This window comes from Chiloscyllium plagiosum, chromosome 38 (genome assembly GCF_004010195.1).
Source record: "Chiloscyllium plagiosum isolate BGI_BamShark_2017 chromosome 38, ASM401019v2, whole genome shotgun sequence".
NCBI lineage: Eukaryota > Metazoa > Chordata > Chondrichthyes > Orectolobiformes > Hemiscylliidae > Chiloscyllium > Chiloscyllium plagiosum.
In genome coordinates, this window is record NC_057747.1 from 27,719,577 (window position 1) to 27,740,638 (window position 21,062).

General features: G+C 42.0%; 1 protein-coding gene across 1 annotated transcript in view; it reads right to left on the minus strand.

Annotated features, from left to right (window-relative positions):
- The window catches only part of LOC122541946 (myozenin-1-like), a 28,820-nt gene extending 11,821 nt beyond the window's left edge, over positions 1–16,999 (minus strand). Inside the window, exons 1-4 of the mRNA XM_043679233.1 lie at positions 16,828–16,999; positions 16,300–16,403; positions 15,395–15,564; positions 3,218–3,485 (exon numbers count right to left, since the gene is read on the minus strand). Coding sequence (XP_043535168.1) covers positions 3,218–3,485; positions 15,395–15,564; positions 16,300–16,375 — 514 coding nt within the window. The 5' untranslated portion in view covers positions 16,376–16,403; positions 16,828–16,999. The remainder of the gene's footprint in view (positions 1–3,217; positions 3,486–15,394; positions 15,565–16,299; positions 16,404–16,827) is intronic.
- Positions 17,000–21,062: the final 4,063 nt, after the last annotated feature.

The window sequence follows — 21,062 nt, forward strand, 5'->3', positions numbered from 1 at the left end:
TGAAACAGCAATTTTCAATTGAAGCTTTTCACTTCTTATGAAAGTAGTTTGATCTCATTGCTCTTAAAGTTCAAAAACACTGCAGAAGAGCAGTACTCAGTTGGAATCATAATTTTCAATTTTCTTCTCTTTTAAGACCGTAAGACGTAGGCGTGAAAGTAAGCCCAGCAACAGTCCATCGAGTTTGCGCTGCCATTCAATGAGATCATAGCTGATCTGATAATCCTCCACTCCACTTTCCAGCCATTTCCCCAGAACCCTTGATTCCTAACTGATTAAAAGTCTACCTCAGCCCAGAACACACTTGAAGATCCAGCTTCTACAGCCCTCTGCAATAAAGAATTACACAAGTTCTTACTTTCTGAGAGAAAATGCATCCAATTGCATTTGTCTGGATTAAACTCCATCTCTGATTTAAGAGGTGATCTCTAAATCTGAGATTATGCCCTCTGATCCTCGAGTCTCCTGCAAGGCAAAACAACCTAGCCACAGCTACCTTGTCAAGTCTCTTAAGTATCTTATATGTTCCAACAAGGTTACTCTCATTCTTTTAAACTCTGATGAGTACAGGCTTTGCTCATCTTTGGAGATCATGAGGTGCAATTCCATCGGCTACACATGAAGAGCCATTTTTCCAGTGAGGCGAGCCAAGTGTCAAATGCCTCCCAGCTGAGTTCAATCTTGGTCCCACACAGTAGGGATCCTGGGTTGATTTTCTCTCCCTGCCATTATGTGTTGAAGGTAATTTCCAACACAAGATTTGCTGAGAAACATTCTCATGTCTCTGAATCAAGATCCTGAGTGAACTTTAATTCCCAACGCCATCTTTTCAAGTCAGCTTTGAATTACCCACAATGTCACCCATGTTTATATCAATTTGTTGAAAGCTTAACATTACTTCACTTTTCCACAAGTTATTTACAAGTAACAAACTATTACCATTATTCAGTTAATGGTAAGGTCCTGGGGAGTGTTGCTGAACAAAAAGACTTTGGAGTGCATGTCCATTGTTAGTTGAAAGTAGAATCGCTAATACACAGAATAATGAAGTAGGCTTTTGGTATGCTTGCCTTTATTGGTCAGTGTATTGAGTCCTGGAGTTGGGAGGTCATGTTGTGGCTGTATAGGACATTGGTTAGGCCACCTTTGGAATATTGTGTTCAATTCTGGTCTCCCTGCTATAGGAAGGATGTTGTTAAACTTGAAAAGGTGCAGAAAAGATTTACAAGGATGTTGCCAGAGTTGGAGGGTTTGAGCTATAGGATGAGGCTAAATAGGCTGGGGTTATTTTCCCTAGAGAGTCAGAGGCTGAGGGATGATGTTATCAAGGTTTATAAAATCATGAGGGATATAAATAGGATGAATAGTCAAAGCCTTTATCCCCAGAGTAGCAGAATCCAAAATTAGAGGTCATAGGTTTAAGGTGAGAAGATAAACATTTAAAAGGGACCTAAGGGGCAACTTTTTCATGAAGAGGGTGGTGTGTGTAAGGAATGAGCTGCCAGAGGAAGTGGTGGAGGCTGGTACAATTACTATACAACATTAAAAAGGCATCTGGATGGGTATGTGAATAGGAAGGCTTTAGAAGGGTATTGGCCAAATGCTGGCATACTGGACTGGATTAGGTTTGATATCTGGTTGGCATGGACAAGTTAGACTGAAGGGTCTGTTTCCACATTGTACAGATGTATGACTCTATGACTCTAGTCACTACATTACTTCAAACAAATGTACTTCATTGACGATAGAGCCCTCTGGAATGGCCTGAGGTTCTGAAAAATGTTGTAGAAATGCATTTTTTAAAAAATTCTCTTGTTATAGTCCAAATTCATATGGGAAGGCTTTAAAATTAGCATTGTGAAACATATATTCAGAGCCTAAATCAAGCACAATAATAACCATATTGGTACATGATCTGCAAAAGAGTTCAGGTCACTGCTAAAGTGGTCGGGGTCTTTTTATTTACAGTAATCCTAGTAACTGCCTGCTATGAAACCAGATTTCTTTTCATTCTATTTCACTAGTAAATTAGTTTGTTCAATTTGAAACTTGATATGCACAAATGGCAAGACACTTGGAAACTCAGAGAACAGAGGGATCTTGGATTGCTTGTCCACAGATCCCGAAAGGTGACAGGATAGGTTAATAGGGCAGCTAAGAAGGCACAAGGGACACATTATAACAGCAGGAGGGTCAAGTGGAGCTGTACACAATTTTGGTTAGGCCTCAGCTGGAGTACTGTGTGCTGTTCTGGTCCCCAGATCATAGGAAGGATGTGATTGCAATGGAAGCATTAAAAAGGACATTAACTAGGATGTTGCCTGGGATGGAACATTTCAGCAATGAAAATAAGCGAAATAATCTTGGATTGTTTTCTTTGGAGCAAAGGTGGTTGAGGACGGATTCAGATAGAGGTGAATAAGATTATGAATGATATGGACAGGACGAAGAGAAAGCAGCTGCTCCCCTTAGTTGAAGGGTCAATAATAAGGAGACATAATTGAAAAGTTAAAAGTGGGAGACTTAAAAGAGATCTACTGAAAATGTATTTCACCTGGAGGATGGTGGTAGTCTGGAATGCACTGCCTGAAAGAAGCTTTGAAGTGGGAAACCTCACAACCTTTTAAAAGCGCATGGGTGAGTACTAGAAGTGACATAACATTCAACGATATGGGCCATGTGCTGGGAAGTGGGACTAGTGTCGGTAATATATTTTGACGGGCTGAGGTGCCGCTTCTGTACTTATGATTCTATAAAATTCAGATGGGTAATCTATGACTTCAGCAGACTTCATGACTTTATAAGTGGTACTCTGGTGTGGAAATAACCCCAGGGCCATCCTTCCCAATCTTCTCTCTTCCCCCACACAGACTAACCTCAGGCTTTGGGGCAAAGTGATTGGTGCACTGCATCAGAGCATCTGAGATGGTGCTGCTGCCAACAGCATCCCCAACAAGGCCCCAGCTGTGGGCATCAATCCCCTATATTCTCGTCTGTCAATTGAATCTGAATTGAGGCACATGATAGGGTTCACAAGCTGCAGTTTTATTTTGAAATACTTTCTCTTAGAAAAGCAGTGTTTGTCTAAGAAAACAGCATTCAGAGATTGCAACAGCTTTCCCACATCAGACTTATTCATCTTCTTGACAAGGCAAAGTCAGCAAGTTGTCATGCACCTGTGTAATATTTAAAGGATTAACATTACTCAGGTACTTACCTTGAACTCCATGACCCTCAAGGCCTCCAGCCCCTGCACTCCCTCCATCTACTTGATCATGGCTGCTCCCATGTTTCCCAGTAATCCCAGAGACAGCAGCTAGATGCTGAGGTTTGGGATATGGTGCTGGCGCTGTACCCCGTGAATGTGTTCCATAACGAGTGTACCCACTTCTGAATCCAGATCCTGTTTGTCCAACCATCTGGATGCCACCTGACCCAGTCTTCAGCACACCACCAGAACCAGGTATGAACTTCTGAAAGTTGTCCTAGGAGATAAAGATGAGGAATTTAAAAAATAAATTGTGCTCACATTGCTCAGATATAATCCATTACTATTCTGATTGGTTGACTGAATTTGGATTGGTTGGATGCGAATCTTGTATTTCTAAACTGTTCAGTTGAACGTTTCTATATTGACACCAGTTTCTCTCAAGATTTTCAGTCTAAGTTGTAGAAGGTTTAATCATTATTATACACACTGAGGTGCTAAAACGTGCCAACATCCACAGAAGTCAAAAGACTCAAAGTCAGTTTGTGATGTTTAAATGGAGGTACTTGGGAACTAAAAGTATTGTGTTGTATAAGAGTAGAGTGAATGGATTAACTGGAGCATAGAGAAAGGGCAGTGATTGGAATTACTGCCTCCAAACAGGAAGAGGAACAGGATCTGTGGAATAGTTTATGAAGCATTGTGATGCTGTAATGTACCAGAACAACCATGTCAAATAGTGTGTTCCTTTTGTTATTTCAAATAAACCCATCAAATAAAATGTTAAAACAAATCAAAAATTGGAATCCTACAGTGCTGAAGTCCGAAATAAAATCAAAAAATGGTGGAAATGGTCATTGGGTCAGGCAACATCTATGGAGAGAGTAAAAGAGTCAGTGTTTCAGTTCAATGACTTTCATTACAATTGAGAAAGTAGGAGATGTGATGGATTCTGAGAAGGGATGAGTGAAATCAGGAGAAAAGGTCGAGTGTGACAGCACGGAAGACAGGAGAAATTGAATGACGTAACAGTGGAATGATAGGGATAGTAAACATGGCTTTGTGCATGGGAAATCGTGTCTCACAAACTTGATTGAGTTTTTGTAGAAGTAACAAAGAGGATTGATGAGGGCAGAGTGGTAGACCTGATCTATATGGACTTCAGTAAGGTGTTCAACAAGGTTCCCCATGGGAGACTGGTTAGCAAGGTTGGATCTCATGAAATAGAGGGAGAACTAGCTATTTGGATATAGAACTGGCTTGAAGGTAGAAGACAGAGGGTGGTGGTGGAGGTTTGTTTTTCAGACTGGAGGCCTGTGACCAGTGGAGTGCCACAAGGATCGGTCCTGGGTCCACTACTTTTCGTCATTTATATGAATGATTTGGATGTGAGCATAAGAGGTACGGTTAGTAAGTTTGCAGATGACACCAATATTAGAGGTGTAGTGGACAGCAAAGAAGGTTACCTCAGATTACAATGGGATCTTGATCAGATGGGCTAATGGGCTGAGGAGTGGCAGATGGAGTTTAATTTAGATAAATGTGAAGTGCTGCATTTTGGGAAAGCAAATCTTAGCAGGACTTATACACTTAATGGTAAGATCCTAGGGAGGTGTTGCTGAACAAAGAGACCTTGGAGTGCAGGTTCACAGCTCCTTAAAAGTAGACTCGTAGGTAGATAGGATAGCGAAGAAGGCGTTTGGTATGTTTCCTTTATTGGTCAGAGTATTGAGTATAGAAGTTGGGAGGTCATGTTGCGGCTGTACAGAACATTGGTTAGGCCACTGTTGGAACATTGTGTGCTATTCTGGTCTCCTTCTTATCGGAAAGATGTTGTGAAACTTATAAGGGTTGAGAAAAGCTTTACAAGGATGTCGCCAGGGTTGGCGGATCTGAGCTACAGGGAGAGGCTGAACAGACTGGAGCTGTTTTCCCTGGAGTGTTGGAGCTGAGGGGTGACCTTATAGAGGTTTATAAAATCATGACAGGCATGGATTGGATATTAGACATAATATCCCCTTGGGGTGGGGGAGTCCAGAACTAGAGGGCATAGGTGTAGGGTGAGAGGGGAAAGATATAAAAGAGACCTAAGGGACAACTTTTTTCACACAGAGGGTGGTACGGGTATGGAATGAGCTGCCAGAGGAAGTGGTGGAGGCTGGTACAAATGCAACATTTAAGAGGCATCTGGATGGGTATATGAATAGGAAGGGTTTGGAGGGATATGGGCCGGGTGCTGGCAGGTGGGACTAGATTGGGTTGGACCGAAGGGTTTCTTTCTGTGCTGTACATCTCTTTGACCGTGGCTCTATAATAATTGGTTTTCCAGGGCCAAAGAAAAGAAATAAGGATAAGGCAGATGTGCTATTGCCTGAGAATGAAAGTAAGATAAAACCAAAACAGGCAAAGAGAAAAGAAACAAAATGGGGTAAGAATTTATGATCTGAAACTTTTGAACCCAGTGCTGAGTCTGGAAAGTTGTAAAATGCTGAACTGAAGGTTGAGGTGCTATTCCTGAGGCTCATAATGCCTCAGTATCTCCCCTATTAAGCCATTTCAAAATCTTGAATGGTTCAATTGGATTGCCTCTAAATTTTACAAAATCATTGTACTAAATTCCAGAAAACATTGACCCAGCTTACTCAGCCTTGCATCATTGGACAACCCTTTCATCACAGTAATGAGTCTGATGAACCTTCACTGTATTGCCTCCAATGCAAGCATATTCCTCCTTGGATATGGAGACTAAAATTTTACGCAATACTTGGGATGTGGTCTCATTAAAGCCCCAGTATTCTGGTAGCAAATTCACGTGCTCTAATCCCATAGCAATGAAGACCAACATGTTGTTTCATTTCCTAATTGCTTGTTGTACCTGCATGCAAGCCCAAGTGTGTCTGACATTCAACAGGCACAGGTTTTACAGCAATATTCTAAAGAATATCTTTCAAAGAAATATATTTTATTTTTAGAATCTTGAGACTAAAGTGAATAGTCTCAAAGCTCCTCACATTATACTCCACCTTCCACCTTGTTTCCTACTTACTCAACCTGTTTATACCTCTTTCCAGAAGCAAAGAACAGTGCAGCAGAGGAAAAAGCCCTTCAGCTCACCAAGAGTGCACCAAGTCTTTCGAAACTAAAGTCCTTCACCTCTCTGCCATCCACATCTATGGAGTTCAACCCTGTCAAGTGCAAGGTTGTCCATTTTGGAAGGACAAATAAGAATGCGGAATACAGGGTTAACGGTAGGGTTCTTAGTAAGGTGGAGGAGCAGAGGGATCTTGGGGTCTATGTTCATAGATCTTTGAAAGTTGCCACTCAGGTGGATAGAGTTTGTAAGAAGGCCTATGGTGTATTAGTGTTCGTTAGCAGAGGGATTGAATTCAAGAGTTGTGAAGTGATGTTGCAGCTGTACAGGACTTTGGTTAGGCCACATTTGGAGTACTGTGTGCAGTTCTGGTCGCCTCATTTTAGGAAAGATGTGGAAGCTTTGGAGAGGGTGCAGAGGAGATTTACCAGGATGTTGCCTGGAATGGAGAATAGGTCGTACAAGGATAGGTTGAGAGTGCTAGGCCTTTTCTCATTGGAACGGCGAAGGATGAGGGGTGACTTGATAGAGGCTTATAAGATGATCAGGGGCATAGATAGAGTAGACAGTCAGAGACTTTTTCCCCGTGTACAACAGAGTGCTACAAGGGGACATAAATTTAAGGTGAAGGGTGGAAGGTATGGGGGGATATCAGGGTAGGTTCTTTACCCAGAGAGTGGTGGGGGCATGGAATGCGCTGCCTGTGGGAGTGGCAGAGTCAGAATCATTGGTGAACTTTAAGCGGCAATTGGATAGGTACATGGATAGGTGCTTAAGCTAGGACAAATGTTCGGCATAATATCGTGGGCGGAAGGGCCTGTTCTGTGCTTTATTGTTCTATGTTCTATGTTCTGTCTGTCTATTCCCTGCTCATTCATGTACCTGTTAAGGTGCCTCTTAAACCTTGCTAGTGTATTCACTTCCACTACCCCCTCGGGCAACACATTCCAGGCATTTACCACTCTCTGTGTAAAAGACAGAGAGTGGTAAATTAACTTAGGTTTAAGCTAAAGGGGGATAAATTTAATGTCCCCTAATAATTGACATTTCTGCCCTGGGGAAAAGACTCCAACTATCCATTTTATCCATGCATGTCATAATTTTGCAAACTTCTGTCAGGTTGCTCTTCATCCTTCGCAAGTCATGTGAAAACTAAACCATGGTTGTCCAAATTTTCCCCATAGTTAATATACCCCAAATCAGGCAATATCCTGGTAAACCATTTTCTATATGATCTCCAAAACATTCATATCCTTCTGTTAGTGTGGCAATCAGAATTGCACACAAAATTCCAAATATGGCCAAAGTGAAGCTGTAACGTAATCAGCTAATTTTTGTATTCCATGACCTGACCAATGAAGCCAAGCCTGCCTTCTTGACCATCTTACCCTTTGTTTTACCATTTACACGATATATCATCCTGCTCTTGTCAACCATCTTTGTCACTTCCGTAAAAACTTCAATCAAGTTTGTGAGACATGACCTTCTCTGCACAAAGCAATGCTGCCTATTGCTAATAAGTCTGGAAAGTCCGCTGGATGTGTCCCTCGTTTCCAACGTATTGCAGGAGGAGCATTCCACAGGGCTGAGTTCTCCTGCTATTGTGAACCTAACGGACTAAATCAACTTTATGAACTGCAGACAATAATTCAGGAACTGATTACACAACCTAAGCCACTCGTCACCAAACTCAGGTCCCTCAATCCCACTATCTATTCCTACAACTGTAATGTCTAAGTGCCTTATATCTCTCCAGACACTATAAATTCAGTTTGTGAAACCCATTCCTGAGCAGAAAACTCTATGTCACTTTTTGAGTCGTGATGCATCTCTGGAGCTCTGTCCCAAGATTCACCCCCAGGCTCAGTCTGACTGACCCTACTCATCAGATATTTATCCTTCTGTTCACCCCCAGGGTCACTCTGACTGATCCCACTCCTCAGGTACTTATCCTGCTGTTCACCCCCAGGTTCACTCTGACTGACCCCACTCCTCAGGTATTTATCCAGCTGTTCACCCCCAGGGTCACTCTGACTGACCCCACTCCTCGGGTATTTATCCAGCTGTTCATTCCCAGGGTCACTCTGACTGACCCCACTCCTCGGGTATTTATCCCACTGCCACTATTCAGTCCCAGTTTCACTCTCCATCAATCTGTTGCTGTTGTTGTCACTGTTCGGACTGATTTCAACTTTGTGTCCTCTTCACAGTTTGCATTCCCACTTCACTTTACATCATCAGCAAACTTAAATGCCTTAATATAATAAACACAAAGTATTGCAATGCTGAAATCTGAAAGAAAAACAGAAAGTGATTGAGAAACTCAGCAGGTCTGGCAGCATCTATGGAAAGAGAAACAGATGCTGCCAAATCTGCAACTCTATAGATGCTGCTAGACCTGCTGAGTTCCTGCAACACGTTTTATTTTATGTTTGTATTTTAAATAAATAACTCTCCATCTCTTCATTTAAACCACTCACATAGATTGTAAATAGCTGATCCCCCAGCATTGATATTTGCAGCAATCTGCTAGCCACAACCTGAAAGTACTTATTTATCCTTAACTCTCTGCTTCCTGCCTATTAATAAATACTCAATTGATGCTAACATTTGCCCCCAACTCCAAGCACCCTTGCCTGCCGTTTAAGACACATCCCAAAAAAACAAATAAATTTGTCAAATAGAATTTCCCTTTCCTAAAACATATGCCTTTTTTTCATTGCATTCTCAGTGCATTGATAAGACCTCTTTGGAAATAGATTCCATCATTTTTCCAAATATTGATGTAAAGCCGACTGACCTGCAGGAATCTGCTTCCTCTTTCTCCTCCTTTCTTCAATATGTTTGTGACATTTACTTCCTTCTAACGTCCTGAGATCATGCCAAAATCTCAGAAATTTTAGGAAATCTTGGTCAGCACTATCTGTGAGCTGTCTCTTTAAGACCCCAAGGTACAGACTGAGGATTTGCCTGTTTTTAGTATCTTCAGTTTGTTTTAATTTTTTTTCCCTTTGCTGATATTCATTATCTTAATTTCCTCACACTTTTTAGCTCCCAGGTTACCTTGCATTGTTCTTTCTCCTTTTTGAATACTGTCTTTTTGATTTTTGACCTCAGGCTAAGAAGATTTATGAAATCAGTTAAAGAGGATAAGTTTTATCTGATATGTGACATTTAAATAGGATATAGTAAACTGATGGCATGATCGGCTCTTGGTGACACAAGCATGTGACAGGAAATAACTACCATTAAATTTTCAAATGTTTATTAAACTTGAAGCATATTTAAAGTCCTAGCAAATTACAAATCACATATTAGGACAATTTTATTTGTATGGAAGGGGTATTAATATATTAATATTTACTTTAAATTCATATAATTTTAAAGTATTATCTGCAATGAAGATCATTCTGTATGTAAAGTTGACTGGAAAAATTTCAATTCAATTGAAAAAAGATCAATTTAAATTATGGCAAAAAATACTTATATGATTCTTATCCCAAAGTGAGCTGAGATATATCTACTTTTAAATGTAATTAAAATATTCCCAAACCACAATGGAAAGGTGGGACTGTGTTAATTTGTAATGATATACATTCAGCTGGAGCAGATATCAAGTGTTGATTGTGTCAGAGAGTTGCTAACATTAATAGCAACCCAGTTAATAAACTTGACTTTTCTTAGTTTGGGAAATAGTGATGGAAAAATACAAGAGAAGTCAAGTACTTTGAGCCAGAAGATGAATGAGGAGGTAAAAGCCAAAGTGGAGAATATTCAGGTCTGATAGATGAATGGAGAGGAGGAAGAATTCACTCAGGTGAGTGTGAGAAAATTCAATTAGTGCAAGTATAAATGGCATCCAAGAAAAGTGGTGATCTGAGAGGAAGGACTGAGGTGAAGTTAGGGAAGACTCAAATAGAGGAGTTGGAATAATTTGAAGGGGATTTAAGAGTAGTTGAGTTTTAACATTTTGATGTCTTTTTCTGTAAAAGTAAATCTGCTTTTGCAAAACTGGATAGAAATATGAATAAATTATTTTAAAATTCTTCAACGTCACATGTAAGTACCAAAATACTTAATTCTAATATTTTGTGCAGAGATTTGATTTAAATGCAGAATTCAACACACTAGCTCATACATTACTCTGGGAACAAGCACTAAGATAATGTTTACGAACACTACATTTCTCATCTCCATGGCCATCTTTGGGAAATCTAGCTTTATAGCCTTTGATTCCCAGTTGCATATCTAATTGCCCTTTCAAAACTTCACCTGACATTTTGTGCTTACAAACACACTTGCACAAAATCCTTACTGTGAAGAAAGCTTCCTAAGTTTACATTTGGGCTTGAATGGGATGCTTAGTTGGCAAAATGTTTAATTTGACCTGAGACAATGGCCAGTGAAGCGAATGGAATCAGTGCTGACTGTATAAAGCACTCGACAAAGATAATGGCCTGGTCTTGCCTAACATAATTCGGTAAAATTGAGCTAATCAAGAGTGTATATTGGACAAGCAGCCTGATAAATGCTGGCACTGGATGTTCAGGTAAGATGATGGTAAAGTAGAGCTTTTGAAAGTGAGCCATTTCATCTGAAATCATTGTCAAGAGTGAGGTCCTGGAAAAGCAGTAGGTCAGGCAACATCCAAGGAGCAGGAGAATCATTTTGGGTATAGGCCCTTCATCAGGAATGAGGATTGTAGGCCAGGCTGCTGAGAGATAAATGGGAGGGGATGGGGCTGGGGTGGGGGAGGGTGGGAGGTAGCTGAGAATGAGATAGGCAGATGAAGGTGGGGGAGAAGGTAATAGGTTGGAGGGGAGGGTGGGGCAGATAGATGGGGACGACAATGGACAGGTCAGGAGGGCGGTGCCGAGTTGGAAGCTTGGGACTAGGATAAGGTGGGGGGAGGGGAAATGAGGAAATTGGTGAAATCCACATTAATCCCCTGTGGTTGCAGGGTCCCAAGGCGGAAGATGAGGCTTTCTTCCTCCAGGTATCGGGTGGTTAGGGTTTGGTGAAGGAGGAGGTCCAGGACTTTCATATCCTTGCCAGAGTGGGAGGCGGAAATGAAGTGATCAGCCATGGGCTGGTGGGGTTGGTGGGTGCGGGTGTCCCAGAGATGTTCTCTGAAACAATCTGCAATTTGGCGTCCTGTCTCCCCGAGGTAGAGTAGACCACATCCGGTGTAATGGACACACTAGATGACATCTGTGAAGGTACAGGTAAATTTCTATCAGATGTGGGAGGATCCTTTGGTGCCTTGGATGGAGATGAGGGGGGAGGTGTGGGTGCAGGTTTTGCACTTCCTGCGATGGCAAGGGAAGGTGCCGGGACTGGGGTAAGGGCTGGTGAGGGGCATGGATCTGACAAGGGAGTCGTGGAGGGAATGGTCTCTCTGGAATGCTGATAGGGGTGGGGAGCGAAATATATCCCGAGTGGTGGGGTTTGTTTGTAGGTAGCGGAAGTGGCAGAGGATGATACGATGTATCCAGATGTTGGTGGGGTGGAAGGTGAGGACCGGGCAGTTCTATCCTTGTTGTGTTGGGAGGGGTGGGTTTTAAGGGCAGAGGTGAGGGAAGAGGAGGAGATTTGCTGGAGGACATCGTTGACCATATTGGAGGGGAAATTGCAGTCTTTGAAGAAGGAGGCCATTTGGGTGGAATTGGTCATCCTGAAAGCAGATGCGACGGAGGAATTGGAAATAAGAGATGGTGTTTTTACAGGAAGCAGGAGGGGAGGACATGCCCAGGTCGCTAAAGAGTCTGTGGGTTGGTAGTAGATGTCTGTGGCTAGTCGGTCGCCAGAGACGGAGATGGAGAGTTCCAGGAAGTGGAGGGAGGTGTCCGAGATGGTCCAGGTGAATTTGAGGTCAGGGTGAAAGGTGTTTGTGAAGTTGATGAACTGTTCAATCTCCTCATGGGAGCATGAGGTAGTGCCGATACAGTCATTAATGTAGCAGAGGAAAGGGTGGTGATGGTGCTGGTGTAGCTGCAGAAAATGAACTGTTCCATGTACCCGACAAAGAGGCAGGCATAGCTGGGGCCCATGCAGATGCCCATGAATGCCCCTTTGCATTGTAGGAAGTGGAAGGAGAAGTTGTTAAGAGTGATGACCAGTTCAGCCAGGCAGATGAGAGTGTCAGCCAGGTGAATCCGCCTGGCTGAACTGGTTCTCACCCTTAACAACTTCTCTTTCCAATCCTCCCACTTCCTCCAAATGAATGGGATAGCCATGGGCATCTGCATGGGCTCTAGCTATGCCTTCTTCTTTATCTGGTACAAGGAACAGTTCATCTTCCGCAGCTACACTAGCACGATCACCCACCATTTCCTCCGTTACATCAATGACTGTATCGGCGCTACCTCATGCTCCCACGAAGAGGTTGAACAGTTCATCAGCTTCACTAACACCTTTCACCCCGACATCAAATTCACCTGGACCATCTCAGACACCTCCCTCCACTTCCTGGACCTTTCCATCTCTGTCTCCAACAACCGACTAACCACGGACATTTACTACAAACCCACGGATTCCTCATCTATCTGGATTACACCTCCTCCTACCCTACGTCCTGTTAAAAATGCCATCCCTTATTCCCAATTCCTCTGCCTCCGCTGTATCTGCTCTCAGGTTGACTAATTCCACCATAGAAAATCCCAAATGGCCTCCTTCTTCAAAGACCGCAATTTCCCCTCCCACGTGGCTGATGATGTCCTCCAATTCCTGCACCTCTGCCCTTGAGCCTTACCCCTCCCAACGCATTAAGAACAGAAGCCTCCTGGTCCTCACCTTCCACCCCACCAACCTCTGGATACATTTCATCATCCCTACCACTTCTGCCACCTGCAAACAGACCCCACCACGAGGGATATATTTCCCTCTCCACCCCTATCAGTGTTCTGGAGAGACTATTCCCTCCACGACTCCCTTGTCAGATCCATGCCTCCCACCAACCTTTACCCCAATCCCAGCATCTTCCCTTGCCATTGCAGGAAGTGCAAAACCTGCGCCCACACCTTCCCCCTCACCTCCGTCCAAGGCCCCAAAGGATCCTCCCACATCCGATAGAAATTTACCTGTACTTCCACAAATGTCATCTTGTGTGTCCATTACCTCCGGATGTGGTGTCCTCTACATCGGAGAGACAGGACACCAAATTGCAGATTGTTCCAGAGAACATCTCTGGGATACCCGCACCAACCAACCCCACCATCCAATGGCTAAATACTTCAACTCCGCCTCCCACTCACCACCAAGGACATGCAGGTCGTTGGTCTTCTCCTTCGCCAAACCCTAACTACCCAATGCCTGGAGGAAGAAAGCATCATCTTCAGCCTTTGATCCCGAGTGGCTGCAGGGTCCCATGTAGATTTCACCAGTTTCTTCATTTTCCCTCCCCCGCCTTATCCCAGTCTCAAGCCTCCAACTCAATCCTCTTGACCTGTCCATCATCTTTCCCATCTATCCGCTCCACCCTCCTCTCTGACGTCACCTTCTCCCTCACCTTCATCTGCCTATCTTATTCCTAGCTACCTTGCTCCCAGCCCCATCAACCCTCCCATTTATCTTTCAGAGCCCCAGCCCACAAGCCTCATTCCTAATGAAGGGCTTATGCTCGAAATGTTGATTCTCCTGCTCCTCGGATGTTGCCTGACCTGCTTTTCCAGTACCACACTCTTCGACTCTGATCTCCATCTGCAGTCCTCACTTTCTCCTTCTGAAATCATTATCAAGTTACAGCATATGGATGAAGAAGTATAGTAAGGAAAGAATGAATATTGATGATCTTCAAAGGTAATGATGCAGGATCAGTACAGAAGTCATTATTGTAGATGTATTAGCTACAAAACAGATTTAGTGGGATTACCAAACGCCGATAGTTGCAGTGAAATGTTCAAAAGTGGAGAGATCTCAGAGTAGTTGCAATATCAGAGAAATAGAGATATCAAATGCCAAGAAGGATGTCAAGTTTGAAGAGGGATGAAGTGCCATAAACAGTGTCTTAGTTTGGTCATCTCAGTGCTGTGAGAGTGACAAAGTTTGAGAAAGACAAATAGGGAATTGTGTAAAAAATGCCACCGATTTCAGACAGAAATATATATTCAAACATTTTAATGAGCAAAGGGAGGTTGGAACTCATATAGTAATTTTCAGGAAGACAGGAATTGCAAACGTATTTTGAGCTGAGAGGTGATAACAACATTTTCAAAATGGATTGAACCCATTACTAGAACATCCAACATGGGGAACTGGAAGGGAAACTGAGTAGTCAGCAGTTTATTGGGAATGGGATGAAGAGAGTAGAAGATGAATCACATGGATGACGTGAGTTAAAATGGGAATGTTGGGGAAATGGAAAAGACTCTGGGGAGGGAAGAGACAGCAATTGTTACTAAGGCCTGGGGTGGGAGAAATAATCCTAAAGCAAGATTCTACTTGGTGAAGAGGAAGAAAAGGAAGAAAGCAACAGAGGTGTTTATCCTAGTAAAAAGAAAGTCGAAGAAGTTCATTCACTTCTAGTTGGAGCTGACATCTGAATGTCTCGGGTCAGGGGTTTGATGAAGAGGAGAGAAACAAGTGCTTCTTTCCTCTCTCCCAGGTCAGCCAGCTGGAGCAATCAGTTTTGGCAGAGGAATGTGAGGCTCTTGATGTGGTTAAGCCTGATCTGGAAATGAAGGGCTAAGTTTGTTGTGTGTGTGATGCATTAGACCTTGTCCTGTTTGGGCTTGAGGTGGTAAAGGTGAGGGGTATGCAATGGGCAGTGACTGCTATGCTAGATAGTGAAGGTTTACATGGAAGGAAGTGAGGTGATGGGCTACTGTCTGTTTGCCTTTGCACCTGAATATTACCACTTATTGATCATTTTTCTGAAGCGCATGTCATTGGTGATGTGATAGGATCTTCAATATGCAGCCATTGAAATGCAGTTCAGGACGAAAGGAGACATTTTAATATATGGCATTCTGCAGTTGAATTGCTGAAATTGCACACAGGTGACAATTACATATAATAGCTAGTAAACCTATGAAAAGAAATTTTTATGTGGGCTTGAACTGATCAACGTTAGATATGATATGGGTGGGAATGCATACCATCGAATCTGGATTAAAGACATCAGGATTTGATTCATAGATGAACCTTTCAACCCTGCGTTGCCTCTCTTTAAACATCAGGGATCCTTTATTCTTCAACAGTGACAGTTCCTCCAACATCACATCCCTTGGGATACTGATTTTCTTCCCAAGGTTAATCTCGCTTCCAGCTGTTACAGAGAATGGTAAACAAAAGAAACATGAAAGATGTTAAGGCTAAGGACAGGAGAGTGGAACACACATTTGGCCCCATGCCTTTATGAGACTTTGGTCAGAATTATATTGATGGAGCTACTGAAGTGCTGCAAATGGCAGAGACACTGCTAACCTGTACTCAATAAATCAATCACGCACATCTTCAGCTGTTAGTACTGACTGTCAGCAGCTTCTCCAAATTAAAGTGCACTCCTGTCATCTGAGGAGGCATACCTGGCTCTCTACAAAAGTCGTAAAGTTACAAGATACTGAGAAAATGCACAGAAATAAAGCAATCAAACAGAACAGCGTGTCTAACTGTTTTTGTAATTAGCAGGTTAAAGAACTGAATAGTGTGACAGGGGTATTTTATAAATAGGGTGTGTTGACTCGTTGTCAAAAGGGTTGTCTTAAATAGACGAGATAGGTTGAACAACACGGGTAAAATGTGGGGCTTTTTGTCAAATAGTTTGGGATTTTAAAACTTTAAATCCAAGAAAATAGCACTCAACCATTCTAACATTTTTAGAAGGAGCCCCCATTTCTCACTTGACCTTGTTACAAAGTAGTAACAAATAAATATATCCTGCAGACGAAATGACAGTGTAATCCGAGTAAGTACTTTCAGTTTATCTGGAAAGAGCCAGTGTCTTTATAGGGAAAGCTACATCTGTCGCTTTGAGCGTGATGTTATAAATGCAAAACCTTACCATCCTTCAGCGTTTTTATAATTATTCTGCTGGTCCTTTTCTTCTTTATTGGGGCGGGGGTTCCAGCTAATGGCATGGTGGCTGGGATCAGTCCTTTCTTCTTGCTGAATAATGAGTTAGAAAAAAAAAGCACAAATCAATAGTGACATTGTACCAAAGAAATGGATCAGGACTTTCCAGTAATTGGTGGAATTACAATGCAATGGTAAACATTGTATTAGCGTTTGGTTCTGATCTCACTGTACTACATGCATAGACCTCACAAACATTTCAAACCAAGCTGTGGAAGAAGAAAGGAAAAATTTTAATATATTCTTCATTCTTCTTCCATTAGCAACAGCATAATCATTCCACAACTCTGATAACCTTCTACTGGAACAAGCATCTATACAGCTCCCCGATGCTTGAAAAACTGAATATCAAACTGAATCACAGTCTAGAGAGCTTGTCCCACTTAGATTAAATGTATAGTTTTTAAAAATAACCACAAAGTTACTTGATGTGTTACAACTGTTTACAATAACTTACCTTTTAATGTAAAAAAAAAACTCCTGCTGGAATATCTCGTTGCAGTTTGCAGTTTCAGGTCAGAACTTTCCAAATCAAAATGTTCATGAGCTAAGATGAAGTTTTGTGAAGAAAGGACGGAGCAGGACTTGTGTCTGCACAGCACCAAGTGCTGATGCAAAGTGCAGTGAATTTGATTCCAAATGCACTGTGCATCATTGAGATAAATATAGTATTGAAAAGGGAGCTCGGATAGCAGAGAGACAAGATAAAACCATGTATGTAAGCAATCTTCAAACTTAAGGTTCTGACCAACTGCTCTGAGGGAAACGGAAATAAGTTGTGAAATTGAACTATAAACCTCAGGTAATCTCAATACACTAGTCATCATCAGGGATTCTGAGATTTGTCATCTTTTCTACTTAATTTACAGAAGAAAACCCAAAGGTTTTTGTGTGTTGGCATTAATCATTCAAGACAGGAGATTTACAGGTTTGATCCCTGTCCAGGTTTTATTTTGTTTGTTCCCAGCATGTGGGCGTTACTGGGTGGACCAGCTTTTATTGCCCATCCTATGAGCTGCTTTCTTGAACTGCTGCAGCGCATTTGAGGTAGGTAGACTCATGGTGCTATTAGGGTGGGAATTCCAAGATTTTAACCCAGAGCACATAAAGGAATAGTGATATATTTCCAAGTCAGGATGGTATGTGACTTAGAGGGGAAGTTGCAGGTGGTGGTCTCTGGTATCTGCACACCTTGTCATCCAAGGTGGTAGAGGTTGCAGGTTTATAAGGTGCTGTTAGAGGACCTTTGGTGAGCTGCTGCAAAGTATCTTGTAGATAGTACACACTGCTGCTCCTGTATGTCAGTGGTGAAGGGAGTAAATGTTGAAGGTGGTGGATGTGGTGCCAATCAAACAGCTGCTTTATCCTAGATGATGTCCTGCTTCTTGAGTGTTATTAGGCCTAGCCTCAATCGGGCAAGTGAGTAGTATTCCAGCACATTCCTGACTTGTTCCTTGCAGATGGACCATAGAGGACTAGGGAGATAGTTTACTTGCTGTCAATTTCCTCACCTCTGACCTGCTCTTGGAGCCATAGCATTTACATAACTAGTCCAGGTTTGTCTCTGGTCCATAGTAACGCCCCTCATGATGTTGACATTAGGGGATTCGGCAATGGGAATGCCATTGAACATCAAGAGTGGTGAGTGCTCTATTGGAATTGGCCTAAATGCCTTCAGTTGAGTGAATTGAACATGGTTTTTATTGACTAGTGTACAACAGATGATTTGAATGGGTTCTCCTGTGAGAGCAGTGATCAATTTGTTGAATTTATCATTGAATTTAAAATAAATGGATGAGGTAAGAGGTGAGTACAGTTACTTGACAAATTGCAGACATGTTTTTGCATTTCCATGTTTGCAAATGTCAGAACAGTATTTGTTCTGCCTAACATAAAGTCATGTGATTGTCAAATATTTAGACCTATCAATTGCATTTGTTCAAGTATGCAAAGTTTCTCTCAAAACTCTTACTCTCATGGTCTTTCATGAAGAAACAACGGAGTAAAATTTGTCCTAGAGGGAAACTGTGGCAATGGTTTCTGTTCTCGCCCAACACCATTACCTACGGAATCCCTTGTCATCTATCATTGTCCTGTTCCTGTATAAAGTTTCTCTTCAACAATGTCATAGGAAGATAATGACATCAGTTTCTTGTGTACAATATCGACACCTAACTCTCACCAGCATCATCTCTCTTGACCCCTCTATTGTCTCTATGTTGCTAGAGACCTTGTCTGAAAGGTAGTCATGGATAAGACTTAAAATTGTTCAATTTAGCATTGAACTCCATTGCCCTTCCTGCTTTGTGTATCAGATTGAAAGGTTTTGTCCAGAACCTGTCCATGTCCATTTGGATTCTGAGTTAAACTTTGGATTCTATTATTCTTTTCATCACAAAGACTGACTACTTTCACCTTTACAACATTGCCTACCGCTACATTAGTCTCAGTTCACATAATGCAGAATCCATCATCTATGATTTTGGCACATCAGAACATAAATATTCCAAAGCATTCTTGATGTAATCTTCAGCCAGCTTAAAATTCAGCTTTTCCAAAGCTCTGTTCCTCATACTCTAACTTCTACAAAATCTCATTCAATCATTACCATTATGCTGACATATTTATATTGACTATTCATCAGTCAATGCCTTGACTCTTAAGACTCTAATTCTTGTTTTGAGTTCTCCCCTTGTTCTTACCCTCTTTATCACTGTGTTATGACATGGGGTAAACCCTCGTGCTTAATTTAAAACCAGGAACACAGATACGATTTATTCCGGGTGTCATCTGTAAATATTCAAGTGGCCAAGAACTATTTAAAGTAAAAATTAACAACTTTATTTCTTAAAGTATAACAGAGAATAATTAACCTACAACTATTTAGAATTCCTCACTCTAACTTATCTGTTACCTTCTCTTCTATTATACTAGTCTGATAAAATCCCTGATTATGATTTACAGGAAAATTCAAATTTTAGAACCAGCCAGCGGTGGAATCTTCTCTTTAACTTTGTTGGTAGATGGGCTCTCCAAATCAGCATTAAGGTTTTTCTCTGTGCAAACTCCTTCCCTAGACAGGCACCTCTCAGAGAGTTCTGACTAGCAGTCTACATCTGTTGGTCTGGTGGCAGTTCTCCACCCAACTGTTCAGTTTTCCTTGGTCTTATACCCTAAAGCATCAGATTGTGTCATTGGCTTTTAAGATTGTCAATATACTCAATTCAAACTTGGTTAGAATTTGGTATTTTTTGGGGTATAATTTAAACTGATTGGCCTAATTCAAATCTGTTTTGTCGTTTCCAGGCAACCAGCTACCCCAGTAGCTGAAGCACATGTTACAGTGTGTCTTATTGAGAACACTTGGTGTTGTCACTGCTAGTCTTTACTCTCTTAAAGGTATAGTTCACCCATATCTTCATAACACCTCCCCCTTAAGAAAAAATAAACCATCATAATGAAAAGATGGCTTCATTTTTCTCTCTACTGTTTTAAACACATGACCTTAACATACAGATAACTGTAATATATGTTCACCTTAGCATCTTCTCATATATAGATATAGATATCATTAAATAAAGACAAAGCTCATCTAAACTCTATCAGTTAAATCCATGATAACGCATCTGAGATTACATTCTTCCGACCCGCTATATGTATGATTTTTAAATTAAATGGTCTGTAACATAAGACTCCAACAAAATAGTCTTACGCATTCTAAAAATGTAAGCGGATTGTGGTCAATGTCCACAGCCATCTCCTACACAGTGTTCATGGCATACACATTAAAATGTTGTAAGGCCAGTACCAAACTCAATAGTTCTTTTGCGATCATAGAGTATTTCCTCGGTGGATGTTGATCGTCTTCAAAAAGTAACCAACTGGCAGTTCAATCCCAACCTCATCTTCCTGCAGGAGTACAGCTCTAACTCCTATGTCACTAGCATCGATGGTGACTTTAAAAGGTTTTGAAAAGTTTGGTGCAGCTAAAACTGATTTGGTGGTTAATATGGCTTTCAAATGGTCGAATGCCTCCTGGCATGGTTCTGTCCACCAAAACTTTGTATTCAGCAATTCGGTTAATGGTGCCACTACACTGCTGAAGTTTGGAATCCGCTGAGTCCGAAGAATCAAAGCACCTCTTTCTTTGAGGTTGGTCGTGGAAATTCCTCAATGGCCTTCGTCTCTGCATTCCGTGGGGTCAACCTTCCATGACTGATGTTATATCCCAAGAACGTGGGCGGAAGTGAGGTTGGAGCGCAGAGCTGGTCGGGAAGGTAAGTGATTGATATTTGAGTGGGTGTGTTCTAGACCCCAGGCCCTACATAGTGTTCTAGACCCCAGGCCTCCCTCCCATCCTCCTCCTCTAACCTAGATCCCAAGAACGTGGGCGGAAGTGAGGTTGGAGCGCAGAGCTGGTCGGGAAGGTAAGTGATTGATATTTGAGTGGGTGTGTTCTAGACCCCAGGCCCTACATAGTGTTCTAGACCCCAGGCCTCCCTCCCATCCTCCTCCTCTAACCTAACTTTAAAGTTCACAGGTAAGCTACTCAGTGTTCTTGTTTGGAGAGGAGGTGTAGAGTAATGGCAGCGCAGGCAGTGGAATGTTCCTCCTGCAGGATGTTCGAGGTAGGGGTGACCACCGATACTCCTGCCGACTTCATCTGCAGGAAATGCAGTCAGATCCTGCTCC